Source organism: Melanostigma gelatinosum, assembly GCF_949748355.1.
Source record: "Melanostigma gelatinosum genome assembly, chromosome: 21".
Classification (NCBI taxonomy): domain Eukaryota; kingdom Metazoa; phylum Chordata; class Actinopteri; order Perciformes; family Zoarcidae; genus Melanostigma; species Melanostigma gelatinosum.
This window is the reverse complement of record NC_136654.1, coordinates 11,608,655-11,626,289: the sequence shown is the minus strand read 5'-3', so window position 1 is coordinate 11,626,289 and position 17,635 is coordinate 11,608,655. Positions and strand designations below refer to the sequence as shown.

The 17,635-nt window shown below is 43.6% G+C and overlaps 1 protein-coding gene across 1 annotated transcript in view; it reads right to left on the bottom strand.

Moving 5' to 3' along the window:
• Positions 1–17,635, bottom strand: part of dnah9 (dynein, axonemal, heavy chain 9) — a gene marked incomplete at both ends in the record, with an annotated part of 183,263 nt that overhangs the window by 80,678 nt on the left and 84,950 nt on the right. Inside the window, 2 exons of the mRNA XM_079292632.1 lie at positions 3,292–3,471; positions 3,857–3,937. Coding sequence (XP_079148758.1) covers positions 3,292–3,471; positions 3,857–3,937 — 261 coding nt within the window. The remainder of the gene's footprint in view (positions 1–3,291; positions 3,472–3,856; positions 3,938–17,635) is intronic.

Here is a 17,635-nt window from a genome sequence, read left to right as displayed (position 1 = left end):
CTGGCACCGAGAACTGTGCTAACGGGCCTTTATGTGACGGTGCACCTTGGAGAGCTGGCACACCACACAAGTCCCGGCCCACTTCCGTATATCCTTTTTCAGCCCGTGCCAGACAAATTTTGCTGAGATCAACTTCTGAGACGCCCTCTTGCCCGGGTGGGACAGACCATGAATAGCATTGAAAACCTGCTGTCTCCATTCGTCGGGAACAACTGGCCTGTGGAGACGTCGCACAGGAGCGTAACGCCAGTTTCGCCAAACGGGACCTCCTCCAACCGCAGTCCCGTGACTATCGTCCTCAACTCCTGGACGCCCGGGTCTGTAACTTGATCCTCTGCCATCTTGTTATAGTCCAAGCCTAACTGGACAGCCCCGGTGACAGCCCTGGAGAGACAGTCTGCGACCAGGTTTTCCTTGCCCACTACATGCTGCAGATCCGTGGTAAACTCTGATATGAAGGAGAGCTGGCGCTGCTGGCGCTGCTGTGCAGACCATGGTTCGGTGCTCTTACGCATGGCAAACGTCAGTGGTTTGTGATCCACAAACGCAGTGAACGGCCGAGCCTCCAGCAGGAACCGGAAATGCCGAATGGCCAGAAAGAGGCCGAGGAGCTCCCGATCGAACGTGCTGTATTTCCGCTCATTAGGCCGCAACTCTCGACTGAAGAAGGCCAGCGGTTGCCACGCCCCTTTCACCCACTGCTCGTGCACCGCGCCCACCGCGTAGTCCGAAGCATCCGTGGTGATGGCAATCGGGAGCCTTAGGTGACGGGTGTGCCAGCATTGTTGCGTTTGCCAGAGCTGTTTTCGCATCAACAAACGCAAGTTCCCTCTCTTCAGTCCAATCCACCAGCTGTTTGATGGCCTTGCCTTTCAGGGCTTCGTACAGGGGCCGCATCACTTGCGCTGCTCGGGGAATAAAGCGATGGTAAAAGTTCACCATGCCTAAAAACTCCTGCAGGGCCCTCACCGTCAGTGGGCGTGTAAAGTTAGTCACTGCCTCCACCTTTGCCGGGAGGGGGAGCACCCCGTCCTTTGTGATGCGGTGACCCAGAAAGTCAATGGTGGTCAACCCAAACTGGCACTTAGCCGGGTTGATGATCAACCCGTGCTGGCTGAGTCGCTCGATTAGAGTCTGGAGGTGAGACCTGTGCTCCGCTCTTGATGAACTGGCCACCAGGATATCATCCAGGTAGACGAACAGGAAAGGCAGGTCCCTCAGCACCGTGTACATTAGACGCTGGAACGTCTGCGCTGCATTTTTTTAGGCCAAACGGCATCCTCAAGAACTCAAACAGGCCGAACGGAGTGATCAGCGCAGTCTTGGGAATGTCCAGCGGGTGAACGGGCACTTGATGGTAACCTCGTACCAGGTCCACTTTCGAAAACACCACGCTCTCCGACAAGTGGGTAGAAAAGTCTTGGATATGTGGAACCGGATAGCGGTCCGGGATTGTTGCCTCGTTGAGCCGGCGATAATCTCCACACGGGCGCCACCCGCCCCCAGGCTTCGGGGCCATGTGCAGGGGTGAAGCCCATGGACTGTCGGAGCGGCGAATGATGCCCAGGCGCTCTATGTTTTCAAACTCTATCTTGGCGATGGTGAGGTTTGCCGGATCTAGGAGCCGGGCCCGGGCATGTACCGGTGGGCCGGTGGTAGAGATGTGATGCTCCACCCCATGCTTGACCGTGGAGGAGGAGAAGGTGGGCTGCGAGAGGTCTGGGAACTCGGCCAGCAGACGCAGAAACTCATCAGCCGCTGCAAGCATGTTAGTCAACCTGGTAGAGCCCGCTCCACTTAGTGTACATGGGTAAGAGCAAAAAGTCACAGCATTTATCAGGCGGCGGCCCTTGACGTCCACCAATAGCCCATAAGCGCATAGGAAATCCGCGCCGAGCAGGGGAATGGCAATTTTGGCAGTCACAAAGTCCCAGCTGAAACGCTGCCCCATAAAACACAGCTCCAGGCACCGTGTCCCAAAAGTCCGTATGGGGGTACCATTCGCGGCTTCCAGCGGGGGGCCCTGCCCGTTCATCAGCATCTCCACCCGCGATGCAGGCACAACGCTCCTCTGGGCCCCCGTGTCACAGAGAAAGCTTCGCCCGGAAACGTCGTCCCTGATGAACAGCAGCCTGCCTTCCCAACCGACGCCCATGGCAGTCACTGAGCACCGTTGGCTCGCTGCTGCTGCGGCGACGATCGTTGTCTCCCCCGGCCACGCCGTGGCTTGGGCCGGCCTCAACGCGGCCGTGTAGCTTTGTTGGCCCGCCAGAAAAAACTTATCGGCCTCCTCGGCCAACTCACGACAATCGGTAATCCTGGTGTTGGCCAAAGCGGCCCGCACCTGCAGCGGGAGCTGCTGCAGAAAAAGTTCCGTAAACAGAAACTCCGGCTCGTGTTCACCTAGCAGCGCTAACATTTTGTCCATTAGCTCCGACGGCTTGCTGTCGCCGAGGCCATTCAGAGCAAGCAACCGGCGAGCCCGCTCAGAGTCCGAAAGCCCGAAAATGTTCAACAGCCGGTCTTTCAGGGTATTGTACTTATCCCTCTCTGGCGGATTTTCCAGAATGCTCACCACTCTGCCTGCTGTCGAACTGCCGAGAGCCGCCACGACATAATAATATCTTGTCGCGTCCGCTGTAATGTCTCTGAGGGCAAACTGTGCCTCAGTTTGAGCGAACCACACCGCCGCTTGCGTCTCCCAAAACTCCGGCAGTTTCAGCGAAACTGCGTGCGTCGTCATTCTTTCTTCTGGAAACGTCCAGGAGTGTCAGGGTCACCAATGTAGGTGTGTGGAAACAAACAAGGAGTCGAGTATTCCCTTTGGCTGCACCATGTGGCCGTTTATTTCCATCCATACAAACATTTTACACATTCACTTCCTGTCACCCTTTAACCCCCTCTGTCACCAGGGTTACGCCCCTTTCCTTAAAGGGGCCCCGTGAATTCGGTCGTCCCCTACACTTGCATATTTTGGATAAAAACCAATTCTTACTAGTAAGTAAACTTAACTTGAGAATATCTGAGTAAAAATGACTCACAGTTTCTACGTGCAAATTGTTACCTAGCTTTTTTCAAGTAAATGTTACTTTTTTTTTTTTCAGTGCAGCTAAAGCCTGTGATTCAATACTCTTCTCCACAGTTCAAGGCCTGTGTGGACATAACTTATTCCACTGAAGCTGGAAAAACGAAATCTAACAAAGACAAAAGAACACAACCCCTCTTTAAAAAGACGAAAACAAAGAGTAAAGGGAGTGATGGAGACATGACGGGGATATGAGAGTAATTTACCTTGTTGAGAGTGTTAAGGGCATCCTGAGCAGCAAGGAGAGCTGGTTCTGCCTTGGCCAAGTCCTCCTCACAGTCTCTCTGTTTGCCACTGACCACCACAGCAATGGCCGCCACATTTTGCTCTTCCTCATCAGCAACTGCCTTCTCCCTGGACACCTTCTCAGTTTCTATCCCAACCACCTGGGGGAAGCACACAGGATTTATTGCTGGGCTAATGGTGGTTTAGCTATCGCAGCATGGATACAATGCAGGGAATAACAAACAAGTTTTCTATTTTTATATTGAAGAAGAGAAAAAAGTGGAATTATATGTGACTTATTATGCAAATTGTAATAATTTGCACTGGGCAACTTGCTGACAAACTTCAAGCGGCAGTAACAAAAGTTCCACATGCAGAAAACACCATGAAACCTCAACAGATATCTCAAAACTAGGGCACATAAAGGCCCAACTATCTGCACAGCTAGATAGCACTTGAGGTCCTGTACTGTACGCGAGAAAATACCAACACTCTAAAATTGGTATTCTTTTTTCTGTGTTTCTAATAAATAACACATGTTCATGCCTGGATCAGCTGGTCAGCATCCTCGTTCTTTTGCTTGAGTTCCACTTCCTGAGCAGCCAGCTTGGCCTTGAGGTCATCCACCTAACAGAGGATGAGACAGGGACACCGAGAGGTCAGTAAGATGTGACTGGATGATACTACAGCCAAGACTGAATCATGTTTACTAGACCAGAATGAAATAATCTCTCTTTCTCTCTCTCTCTCTCTTTTTATATATATATATATATAGATATAATATCACCGTTGTTTGTAGGCTTGTCAATAAACCCTTAATTCAAACTGAAAGGTAACATAGTAAACATTACATTTCAGCTTTAGGAACAAGTACAAATGCTTTACCTCAGCATTTTTACTTTACCTTTTTCGTAAACGATGTTCATTTGTGTTTGTGCATGCGCAGCTGCTTCAATGTGAGAAGAAAATAACTCTTTAACTTAATTAGAGTCGTCATTGTAAATTGTTTACATATACCGGTACATCAATTTGACTTCTGCATTTAACCCATATCTAGCATATTGGGAGCAATGGGCTGCTGAGAAGGTTCAGTGTCTTGCTCAGGGACACTTCAGCACAGGACTCGTAGGATCGAACTACCGACCTTGCAGTTGCCAGACGACCATCTCTACCCAATGAGCCACGGCCGCCCCTATTCACATACACTGACATGAGTTGAGTAGTCGATAGAGCACAGGGGTGAACTGCTGACAACAATCTATTTTTGTCTCATTATATGATGGAAGCAAAAATCAGTGTGTATATCATGGGCACAAATTAATCTATCGCTCTCATCTAATTTAATCTCCCAGGCGGGTTTGAAGGGCCGATCATTTGTTTAGTTGCTTGTATCCTCATTGGATCTTATTAGTAATACAATCGCTGATCGAGCCTATGGCATTGCTATTGAAACCAAAACTCTTCAAAGCATAAAGAGGACTCTGTGCTTCAGGACAGTTGAACAAATAAGCTTCACAAACGTTGCGGATACTGCTGGATTGTGCAATAAACCATGAATTTGACCTTTAATCCATTACTAGAAAACAAAATGTAGTCTGTCCAAGTATATAAAGGGCCAGAAAAAAAAGAATGGCATGCACATCTGGAAAGAAAATAAAAGCTTTAAGATCAAGAGCTGCTATCAGCACACACATAAACACACACATAAATGCACAGACCAAGGTCGGTCGTAAAGAGAAATTAAAGCTGTTATAAACTCCTCATAACTCCCCGACAAATAGGGCTCTACATTACCGTCCGACTCCATCAGAATGTTGCACTGGGGAAATAAAAACATGCTCGTCTTTCAGCTAATTAGCAAACAGGAAATCAGGCCAGAGAGAAGACAGCCCTTTCGGGTTGCAACGATTCTGTGCAAAAGATTCGGTCGAACATTAGACGAGCACCAAGTGAGCCATCAACATGATGAATAGGCAGAGGGAAGACGGGGGGGGGGGGACAGACTAATTGGTGGGAGACATGGGTGATATTCAATACATCTGAGCGGCTTCTGTGTTAATCCACTGCAGATGGAACTCTATGTAGATTAGAGCCATTGTAGAATGTTATACCAACGCAAGTGGCTATCGCTGTTAATCCACATGTGTGGACAAAGACACATGTGGCTGTGTATGTGTTTGAAAGGGAGAAAGTCAAATGTTGCCATTTATTACCCTTTTCAGGGAAACCTGATATGTTTCTTGTTCCCAATGCCAAGAGCTGTCAGGGTGCAACTGATTATGATTAGAGATTCTATTTAAACACCACTCTGGTGACTGCTAGGAGTTACTAACTGCTACTACCATTCATGCTATCATTACTACTTACACTTAGACTGGTATTACCAGCACTACTTATTTTACTGATGTTATCACAAGACTGGGAAGGACACAGCCTCCACAAAATTAAGCAGACAAAAACATGGCACTAATGTGTCCTCTGGGGAGCAGATGACTCATACACTGATACACAGCATCTCCTACAACCCCAGCCCCACCACACACACACACACCTTCCATCCTTTTGTTTATCATGACCACAGCAGCCCCTGGTGAGCCATGGATCCTCTTGCACAGAATGTTAAATAACAGTACTTATAGTAGCGTGGCTATCAGTGTGGATGCACTAACAAACACAGGCAGCATTAATGGTGGCTGGCTGCTGTAAATGGTGTGCTCTCTAATGAAAAGGCTTCTCTATTACCATACAGCCCTATATGTGTGTGTCGGCTCACTCCTAGGAAACACAGGACACTCTGTGGCTTTCAACACATTCATGTCACTTATGTGGAAGGAATGTGTATGCATGTGTGTGATCTTGTGCGGGTGGGTATATGTGGGCATGTTTATGCAAAACAATGGAGATGCACGGGTAGGGGTGAAATTATGTATGTGTGTGTGTGTGTGATATTTTACATTCACTTGCACTGTGGTAGAGCCACTATAATTAGAGTTGCTTCACACACAAATCCTGTGTTGCATTATTTATATATCTCTTTTCTCCAAAGGTGTGGAGATGGCAAACATTTGGACAAATGGATCCAGGTGTAGATATTAAAGATGGAAACATGACATGCTTCAAATAAACATTTCTCGTGACAAAATAAAGAAAAGGACAAATAGGCAAGGTATTTTTCTACTCTTCGTATAGCGTAGTATGGTGAGTGCTGCGTGTGGCATTAAGTATGCAGAGGGACGAATTTCCAGCAAGTTACATGTTCTCTGTTAAATAAATTTGTCACAGCTCTGCCACTTCTCTCCTGTCACTCTATCGCTCACTCACCTCATCAGCTCATTCAGTGCAGCTGTTAGTCACACCCACCTCATCAGCTCATCACTCTCACCTGCTCACTCTGCTGCACCTACTATTTAGACCCCAGTCTCACACACACACTCACTGCCAGATCGGTCTCCGCATTCATGACAGACCTTCCCGCGTTTACCCGCCGATGGCTTTCCTGTCGCTGACCCTGCCTGTTTGGACTTCTCCGCCTGGCCTCTGCCCCGGTAAACCACTCAGCCTTCTGTCCCCGACCACGAGATCCTGCCTCTGTTTGCTCAGAGTTCTGTCTGCCTTCTCCCCTGACAGCTTGGCGGTCCACAGAGTGGGATTCTACACCTGTGCTTATCAAAGACTGTTACCTGTTGTGTGTTCATTTGAGAATAGACCTTTGATTCCAACTATTCAGTGTGTCTGTCCTACTGCTTCTGGGTCCTTACCACACCTGCTACAATTTAACTTATCAGAGTAGTTTTATTGCAAAATACTACTTATACATACTTGAGTCATTACTTTTATTTTGTTACATTTGGATACATTCATCCCATTATTCGTTAGGAGGCAGGTGGTCTGCTGGAATTGCAAGGATGTAACACGTTTTCATTGTCAATCATACCATTCTTGAATAATGTTAAACAAGCATCGAGCATTAGGGACAACTTTATAATAAGTAACATCCTAAGCACATGGATAAAGGTAACGAAGGCATTCTCCAACAATAGGAGTTTTTTTTTTTTTCCTTTTATTTTTTTTATGCACAGATTGTTAATAACCCCGATTTTACGCCTCCTTGCATGGACTCTGGTTTTAAAGAATGGAACACATATGGGATTAAGGTAAGAAATGATCTCTATAAAGGTGGCACGATGAAATCATTCAATCAACTTCAGGAAGAGTACGGGCTACCCAAGACTCACTTCTTCCGATGTATACAAATACACAGTTTCTTAAACTCCATAGCCCAATATAAGGAAGGTCATGGACCAGAGCAGATAGAGACAATCATCCACCAGGTCTGTCAGCTGAAGAGGAAAAAACTATTTTCTTGAAGCAATATAAGTACTCACAGCTGCAGGCAATCATGGGAACGAGATCTTAAAACTGCAATCACAGATCGCCAATGGAAAACAATCATGTTAAATCGCAGAAGAATATATAGCAACTAGAAGATGCATTTCCTGCTGAAAATGTGTTGGAAAGCTGAAATGAATCTTAAAAACATTGCTGAAAATAGATATCCAATTTTTAAAAAATTGCAAAAAGCTTAATAATTCAAAAAGTTGAAAGATTACAAATATGAAGTCATATCACCCCTCTCCTGAAAGAGCTGAACATTTTGATATTCGAACGGTTTCTGTAGCTTAAAAGAATTCCAGTGGTAGTGATATTTATTGTAGTAGAAGTTGTAGAAGTATTATTAGCAGTATAAATATTAGTAGCATTTGAGTAAGTACTAGCTGTAGCAGTAGTGATATTTGTAGTAACAGTCGTAGTAGAAGTTGTCGAAGTATTAGTAAGTAGTAGAAGTAGTACTATCAGTAGTCGTAGTAATAGCTGTAGTAGTGGTCGTAGTATTTTATATAACATTAGTAGTAGTAGTAGTATAATAAGTAGTAGTAATAGTAAAGTCAGTTTTTGAAGAAGCAGTAGCAGTCATACTAATAGCTGTATTAGTACTGGTAGTAGCAGGAACAGCAGTATTAGCAGTTGTGGAAAAGTAATAATAGTAGTGGTAGTAATAGCAGTAGTGGTAGTAATAATATTTATGGTAATAGCAGTAGTAATAGTAGCAACAGCAAAAGTTGAAGTAGTAATACTAGAAATATTAGCAGTCGTAGTAGTTGTCGCAGTATTAGTAAGAGCATTCATTTTTTCAACAAAAAAGCCTAATTTTGAGTTTAATGTTTAAATACAGTTAATCCATGAGGCTTTTATTTTGAAAGGGAGGGGGAGAGGAGACATAATCATAATGTCTGACACACATAAACAGGTTATTAAATGACAGGCTTCATCACAAGCAGTTCAGTTAGAATTCACTCTTTGGGGCTTTTATTTTGAAATGGGGTGTGTGCGCGTGTGTGTGGGGGGGGGGTCGTCTAAAAGTCTCTAAGACCTGAATGATTGTATGAGCGAGAGACACAGACAGACAGAGAGAGAGAAGAAAGAATTAGTGAGAGAGAGAAGAAAGAATTAGTGAGTGAGAGAAGAAAGAATTAGTGAGAGACAGAGAGAGACTCTGATATCTCTGGCAAACTTTCTCATTTGGAGATTGTACTGTTTTATCTTTTACAGCTTACATGACTGTTGTCCTGCTCTGCCATGTCTTTCCTCGTCTCTCCCTCTTGTGTCGCGGTGTGTGTGTAAATGTCACTCGAATCAGGAAACTTATCAGAATCCTCATATCTGATTGGCCGAGCTGCAACAAATCATGTGTGCGGCTTTTATTTTAAAATGGTGTGGAGGAGGGGGGAAAGACCTCTAAAGATCCCTAAGACCTGAATGACTGTATGAGAGAGAGACGCACACAGAGGGAGAGGAGTGTGTGTGTCTGAGTCTGTGTGTTTATCAACATCACTAATTGGCTCAATCGCGAACACCTGTGTCCCTGAAGCCATTTGAAAATATTCTCCATAGAGATCCCATTGAAAATAAAAAGCTTAATAATTCAAAAAGTTTAAAGGTTAGAAATATGAAAAGTCATAGCACCCCTCTGGTGAAAGAGCTGAACATTTTAATAGTTGAACGGTTTCTGTAGCTTAAAATATGAAGGAGAAGAGGTGCGACGGAAGAAATAGAAGTTTAATAAAGAAACAGGATAAGAATAGTTGGAATGCTTAACAGCATAAAAAATATTCTTTTGGAAAATAAATGATTCAAAAATAATTATGGATTAATGTGCATATATACTGTAACAAAACTGGAATAACGTATCCTCACACGGGGCACCATTATGTTTCTTACCACTTAAGAAACTGAATTCTTGACAATAGAATTATTAATGTATGTAACATTATTAATAACAACGGGGCACCACCCTGCAAACAGGGAACAATAACCAAACGATAAAACTAAGTCTCATAATTAGTAGTTACTCATAATGTCAATAGTCTGCGTATGACTATACATTCAGTGAAGGTTTTTAGGTTTGAGCACAGGCTACTACATACAGTTTTATTACATACACATGCACAAGTAATCACAGACGACTGCTCCTTAAAGTATAACAGAGTTTATTAAATCAAAATAGTAAATGATCAAATCAATTAATATTGCAACCAATAAACACTATCATACAATTTTATATGCCTAATACCTAAAGAAAAGAATAAAATGGATGAGGGTGTATATCAGTATGTGTGGGTCTGTGGGTGAAAAGGAAGGGGGGTCTTACAGCTACTGCTAAAGACTACAAAGATGGCGGCGTCGAGTGACTCGGACAAAAGGGGAGGGGCCTTAAGATACTACAGCTAAACTACCACCAGATGGCGGAGTCGAGTGACTCGGACAAAATGGCGGTGAGACTGCTGTATGTAATCATGTGTGCCGATACACACATGTGTTGTGAGGAGAGCGTTTGAACGGGGTTTCCCCAGGGGCAGAGATAGGAGCTGTCTGTGTGCGTGTTACGTGAGAGGAGGAAGAAAAGGAAAAAGGAGCGAGAACTCAATGTGAATCACACTTCGGCGTGCGACGTTGTAGGGAGCCTGAGTTTGCTGGTTCTATCACGCATAAGTATACCGCTGTTTTCTTTGAACTGCCGGTAACTTATGCCGTGATAAGCCACAACCCTCAGCTCACTCACAGAGTCGAGTTAATGAAGAGCGAAATCCCACACGGAGTGGAATACAATGAATGAAAAATAATCCCCAAATAAACAGTCATAGCAGTTAATACACAAATACAGCGGAGCTTCTCTGGTCCGTAATGATTGCGTAAATACCTCCGTATAATGCGACAGTAACTTAAACACACAAAACACGGCAATATCAACATATAAATGAATGGCCTGAATTAAATTTAAGTTAATTTAAGCTAAGCTATGCCCAGATACCATGAACCTTACTTGTCGATGCTTCGTTGCAACGGAAAAGTGTTCGTGGGGAAGTTGTCCTTTTTCCTCGTCAAGAAGGGAGGGGCTGCTTGCAGCGCGGCCTTGCAGCGGGCGCTGTGTCTCGCACGGCTTTTGCTGGTGCGGCTTCGGTCCATTGGCATGGCTCTGGAGCAAACGCAGGTCCGATCTGTACTCTCTGCAGGGAGGACAGTTAACTTAGGATGAGACGGCGTGGTCCGTCCGTCTTTCCGGTAGTCACAAGAGGAGCGAGGCTTCGTCGGGCTCCTCTGTGCCGGTTTGTGCACAAAAAGAAAAAGAAGCGAAGACTGGTCGTGGGAGGGATTCGTCTCGGCGGGGTAAGGGGCCTTAACTCAGAAAAAGAAAACACGGCTGTTTCGACCAGCGAAATGGCTTTGTGACCTGACAGGGTTTGATGAGGGTTTGAGGGCGCGGCTCCCTCGTGGCCTTCGGTTGCCCAGCGTCGTGCTGGAGGTAGGAGGCTGGTGTGTCTTCATATGTCCAAGGACTGGTCCCAGGGCGACGAGAGCGTTGTGTGCTCCCTGTTCGACGGAGGTCGAAGGGGAAAAAGCAAGGAGGTGTGATCTGCAGGCAGTTTTGTTGGACAGTGGTTGAACCACAGGGGTCCTGGGGTCTCTTGGCCTTCGGCCAATGAGATTGCAGCGGCGCATTCAGGTGACTTCAGGAACCATAGTTTTTTTGGGGGGGGGGGGAATTCACACCCTAGTGTGAAATTCCTTCAGAGGAGGTTTGCTCTCATAAAACTACAAATCAGGATGAAACCTTTGCTTGAAAAAGGAAAGGCCTGATTCTCTTTGTCCACAGCACATGTTGAAGCCATATGGTCAGACCCCAACACTGCTATTCATGCTACTAAAAGTAGTAATACTACTACAGCTATTGATACGACTGCTACTAGTACTACTGCTACATCTTCTACTGCCATTACTATTACTACTATATTAAATACTACAGATATTACTATGACTACTGATACTACATATTCTACTACTTCTTCTAATTACTAATACTTCTACTAATAATACTACAACTTCTACTACTACTACAAATATCACTAATACTACTACTAGTAGTTATTCTAATGCCAATAATACTTCTATTAATAATACTTCTACTACAACTTATACTACTACAAATATCACCACTGATGAATTTTTTTTAAGCCACAGAAACTGTTCAAATATCAAAATGTTCAGCTCTTTCTGGAGAGGTGTGATATGACTTTTCATATTTGTAATCTTTAAAATTTTTGAATTATTAAGCTTTTTGCAATTTGATTTTGAATTGGCTATCTATTTTCAGCAATGTTTTTGCGATTAATTTCAGTTTTCAGCATTCCAACGCATTTTCAGCAAGAAATGCTTTTTCTAGTTCCACTATTTCTTCCGTCCCCCCTTTTTTTTTAAACTCTTCTTCATTTTTATAAGCTACAGAAACCGTTCAGCAATCAAAATGTTCAGGTCCTTCAGCTCATCTCTGCTATGTCTTTTTCTATTTCTAACCTTTAAACTTTTGAATTATTGAGCTTTCTGCAACTTTTTTTTGAATGGGTTTCTATGGAAAAGATTTTCAAATCCTCTTAAACTTCAACTTTCAAATCCTTCAACTTCCTCATACTTTCAGCTACAGACACCATTTCAACTTAAAAATGTTGCCGCGTAATTCAGCTTTCCGATATCTTTTAAATTTTTGAACTGCAGCAATTTAACTTTTATGATTTTTCAGCCCTTTTCTGACTTTATAATGGGTGTGTATTGCGCAGCTTAGCGTGCGTGATGTCACCGCTAGAGTGAAGAGCAGCTTGAGATTCTTGTGAAAAAAACATTTGTGTTTTGCCACTGTGTCCACAATCTTCACTCTTCATGCATAATTTCTGGATGTAGAAGTAGCTAATATTGTCCTTGTCGTAGAAAGATTACTGTGGAATCCCACAGATTTCCACATTTGACACAGAAGCCGTTAATTGAGAGGAAAACCAACTTTCTGCTCCATAGAGACCAATGTTAAATTTTGCTTCAAATACATCTTCCACAGAACACGGTACCCCATTTCTATATCTTTCACCCCCCCCACCCCCCCCCCCCCCACACACACCATTTTAAAATAAAAGCCCCACAGAATGAATCCCAACTGAAATGCTTGTGATGAAGCCTGTCATTTAATAACCTCCGTTTATGTGTGTCAAACATGATGATTATGTCTCCTCTCCCCCGCCCACCCAGTCCCACCCTTTCAAAAATAAAAGCCTCATGGATTAACTGTATTTAAAAGTTTAGCTCAAAATTAGGCTTTTTTGTTGAAATAATGAATGCTCTTACTAATACTGCGACAACTACTACTGCTGCTAATATTTCTAGTACTACTACTACAATTTTTGCTATTACTGCTACCATAAATATTATTACTACCACTACTGCTATTACTACCACTACTATTATTACTTATACTGCTATTCCTGCTACTATCAGTACTAATAACCAGTACTAATACTACGACTGCTACTAGTACTACTGCTACTTCAAAAACTGACTTTACTGTTACTACTACTACTACTTATTATACTACTACTACGGTTATATAAAATACTACGACCACTACTACAGCTATTACTAAGACTACTGATACTACTACTTCTACTACTTCTAATTACTAGTACTTCGACTAAAACTTCTACGACTACTGCTACTACAAATATCACTACTGCTACAGCTAGTACTTATTCAAATGCTACTGATACTTATACTGCTAATAATACTTCTACTCCAACTTCTACTACAACAAATATCACTACCGCTGGAATTCTTTTAAGCTACAGAAACCGTTCGAATGTCAAAATGTTCAGCTCTTTCAGGAGAGCGGTGATATGACTTCATATTTGTAATCTTTCAACTTTTTGAATTAAGCTTTTTGCAATTTGTTTTGAAAATTTGATATCTATTTTCAGCAATGTTTTTGAGATTCATTTCAGCTTTCAGCATTCCAACGCATTTTCAGCAGGAAATGCATTTTCTAGTTTTTGTTTTGTTTGTTGTTTTTTGTGTGTCAGGGATTGGTGGTTGGCAGGTATGTTACGTGCTGTTCTGTTTGTGAGTGGCATGTCGTACGCCTGTGTAAACTCAAAATAAAGATTGAAAGAAAAAAAAAATAAAGAAACAATGGTTGGATATCATGAAAACGATTTGATTTGGCTGCAACATATTTACTCAAATGTAGATTTTCTTTTTTTTTCTTTTTTTTTAAGGCTTCCTGTTTATAAAGCTTCTAACGGCGATTTGACCTTCTTACAACAGCGAGTATAAAGTAAGCTTCATCCTGCTGCAGCCACGCCTCCACATGACTGTTCAAGGCATCAGGGCTGAAGCCACAGCAGGAGTAACGTTAACATTATGGCTTTCAAATGGCACTAACAGCTAATGGTCACCAATACTCTACCCACCACTGAGAAGGGTGGACATCACGAACCAACTACTACTAACGTGACTATTAGTACTGTACGTCTCTGACCAGTAATATTACATTCTACTATTAATATTTCTACTTGTACTACTATTTTAGCTGGTTTACCTTCTATTACCACTACTATATTATTAATGCTACTACTAGTACTACGTCAGCTACAATTACATTTACTACTGTTACCACCGCTACTACTACTTTGACCAGTGGTTGGGTTAGACGTTCTCGTTCCCCATCATTTTGACGGACAGTGTTGCAAAAATTCTGTCATCTATTATTAACAGTCAATTAAATTTCTTTATTATATTAGGACATAGGCTGAAGGCGTATGTAAAGGTGGAGTCTGATTGTAATCGAATACACTTTTTGTCGTATTCAATAAATTTCTCTTCATGGTCTGCTAGCTGTCCGTTCTGTGTGTGGTGTTCATAGAAAGCCCTGACTCCGTCAATGTGAAACAAACAAAGTGGATTGGACGGACGGTGCCAATCAGCCCTAGTGGCTTTACATTACATTTAGTACAACTACTAGGGCTAATGTCTATGTTCTATTGAGGTTTTTGAATGAAGTTTGTGATGGGAAAATATGTCATCGTCTTGTGCTTTAGGATTGAAGAATGTAAATCTTTAGAAGTGCAGGCACTAAACCTTGTTTATCTTGTTATCTGTTTTCCTGTGCATTGTTTGTCTTCAAAGACGGCGACACACAGAGGTCTAGATTACGGTACTTCCTGATGAGCATCAGCTGAAGAGCATGACCCTCTTTAGGTATTTATGATGGGTGATGGTTCACAGGCTTATTCCGTCTCTGCATACTGTGACTTAACTCTTTGACCAGGTCACAGTGACATCAAAGGACGCATCTGACTGGGTGTATCCATGGTTTATTGTGGGGCAAACTGATAACAAAGGGATTTGTAAACAGGCCGTAAAAGCGCCTTCAGGGTATCGGAAAGACAGGACACTATGCTTCAAAGAAAAACATCTGCCTTGACATCTTTTATTATCTTCTGTCTTCTTTTGTTTATTCTTGTTTGCAAACCAAGGTAACAGCATGCTAGCTTAGTATAAATGTCCGTGCATTTAACTGTGTCGTTAGAGCACCTCTAACAGATGACGGTGATGTATCTGTGAGTGTTCTCTTTGCAAGCAAATAAATTGACTACTACAACTTTGATCGTTCATCCAGACTCTGTTTCATTTGACATTGATTTGTTAACACTTTGACACTCTTCTCCCGACTATTCATAGAAATATTCCACAACAAGTTACAAATTTCTTTGAATTTTAGACTGAAGACAGACAGCAGCACACATGGTGGCAGCGCTCTTGGTACTGTAGATGTATGTTATAATAATTGCTACCGTACTTTTCGGACTATAAGCCGCTACTTTTTACCCCACGCTTTGAGGCGTCGGCTTATAGTCCGGTGCGCTTTATATACGGATATTTCCGTAGCTTTTCTCCGCCACAACAACAACCGCAACTTCCGGTTCCGGTCTAACAGCAGCAAGCCAGTTAGCCGTAAATTCTATTCAGAGCTATGAGCAGAGAAGATCAGCTTTTTCTCAAGTCTGCCAGTGGAGCCTAACAGCTCGGAACAGTGTGACAGAATCCACCTTCACCAACGGGTTCTGAAAGTCTGGGATAGTACGAGATTAAGGGGACAGCGTAATGAGGACGACAACGCAAGCTCAGGGGCGGATTTGCCCCGGTTCGTGATGTGGTGTGTTCAAGGACCCAAATGCAGACTTTTTTTTTTTTTTTTACAGTTCTACAAAACTTGTTCTACAAAACTTGTTCAAGAGTTTTTTTGTGTGCATGTTTTTGAGTGAGAGAAATAAATGTTTTGTATGATCTTAGTTCATGTACAATTGTGTTTACAATGGCTGGTATGATGATGTTGCGCGGACTTTTTTTTCGGACTTTTATTTTAATATGTCTGGACTATATCCGGTGATCATATCTAGAAGATTTGCCACAATTGTGGCCAACAATCGACAAACTATGATCGCTGTATGGCGCCGTCTCACCACGGAGCATATGGCGGATGAATACATAACACACCTGTATGCGTGCGGAGCCGATCGCACACGGCGGATGAATGCATGCTCGTGATTTGACCCCGGACGGATAAAAGCGTATCCGGCCACTGAGTTTCAGTCATTCCACGCATCTCTCCTCGCTCGCCATGGAGAAAACGGTACACTAAGAAATGCGTATGATGCTGCTTTTAAGTTAAAAGCGATCCGCCTGGCTGTCGAAGAAGGAAATAGAGCTTCTGCACATTCGCTCGGCGTCAATGAATCGATGGTGAGACACTGGAGACGCCAGGCCGAAGAACTGAGCTGCTGCAAAAAGACGACAAAAGCCTTCAGAGGCAGGAAAAGCAGGTGGCCTGATCTTGAAAACACTCTTGAGGATTGGGTGAACACAGAGAGCAGATGGTCGAGGTGTTTCCACCGTGCAAATCCAACTGAAGGCTAAAGCACTCGCCACCGAAAAGAACATTGGCGATTTCAGAGGTGGACAGTCTTGGTGTTTCAGATTCATGCAACGAAAGGGCCTGTCGATTAGAACACGGATGACCGCTGGTCAGCAACTCCCTCCCGACTTCAAGGAAAAAATGACAAACTTCAGCGAATACACGCAAAGACATATAACCGAAAATTCCATTGGACCAGACGACATCATAAATATGGACGAAGTACCTTTGACGTTTGACCTCCCTCTCACTAGGACTGTTAACAGAAAGGGTGAGTCTTCCATCACGCTCAAAACAACTGGCCATGAGAGAATGCATTTCACGTGTGTTCTGGGCTGCACAGCATCCGGACAAAAGCTTCCACCCATGGTGATTTTTAAGCGGATGACAATGCCGAAAGAAAAATTCCCGAAAGGAATCTCCGTGAAAGTGAACAAGAAAGGGTGGCTGACGGAATGCTACGCGAAGCGAACAGGGGGATTTTGTCACAGAAAAACTGCATTGCTAGTTTTGGAAAGCATGAGAGCCCACATAACGGATTCTGTTAAAGCAGCCATCAAGACGACAAACTCTATTCTAGCTGTGATTCCTGGGGGCACAACAAAGTATTTGCAGCCCCTTGACATTAGTGTGAACCGTTCATTTAAGGTGGCACTCAGAGTTCAGTGGGAGGCTTGGATGACTGACTGAGAGAAATCCTTCACAAAAACTGGCCGCATGCGAAGAGCAACTTTCTCGCAAGTCTGCCAGTGGATCCTAACAGCGTGGAGCAGTGTGAAATAATCCACTATCACCAACGGCTTCCGAAAGGCTGGACTACTGCGAGATGATGACAGCGCAAGGGCGGATTTGCCTCGGGAGCAAAATGACACTGACGAAAGATTGACTGAAAGCACGAACGAAGCAATTCTGAGGCTGTTCAATTCCGACACTGAAGAAGATGACTTTGATGGTTTTAGTGCACAGGAGGACAAAGG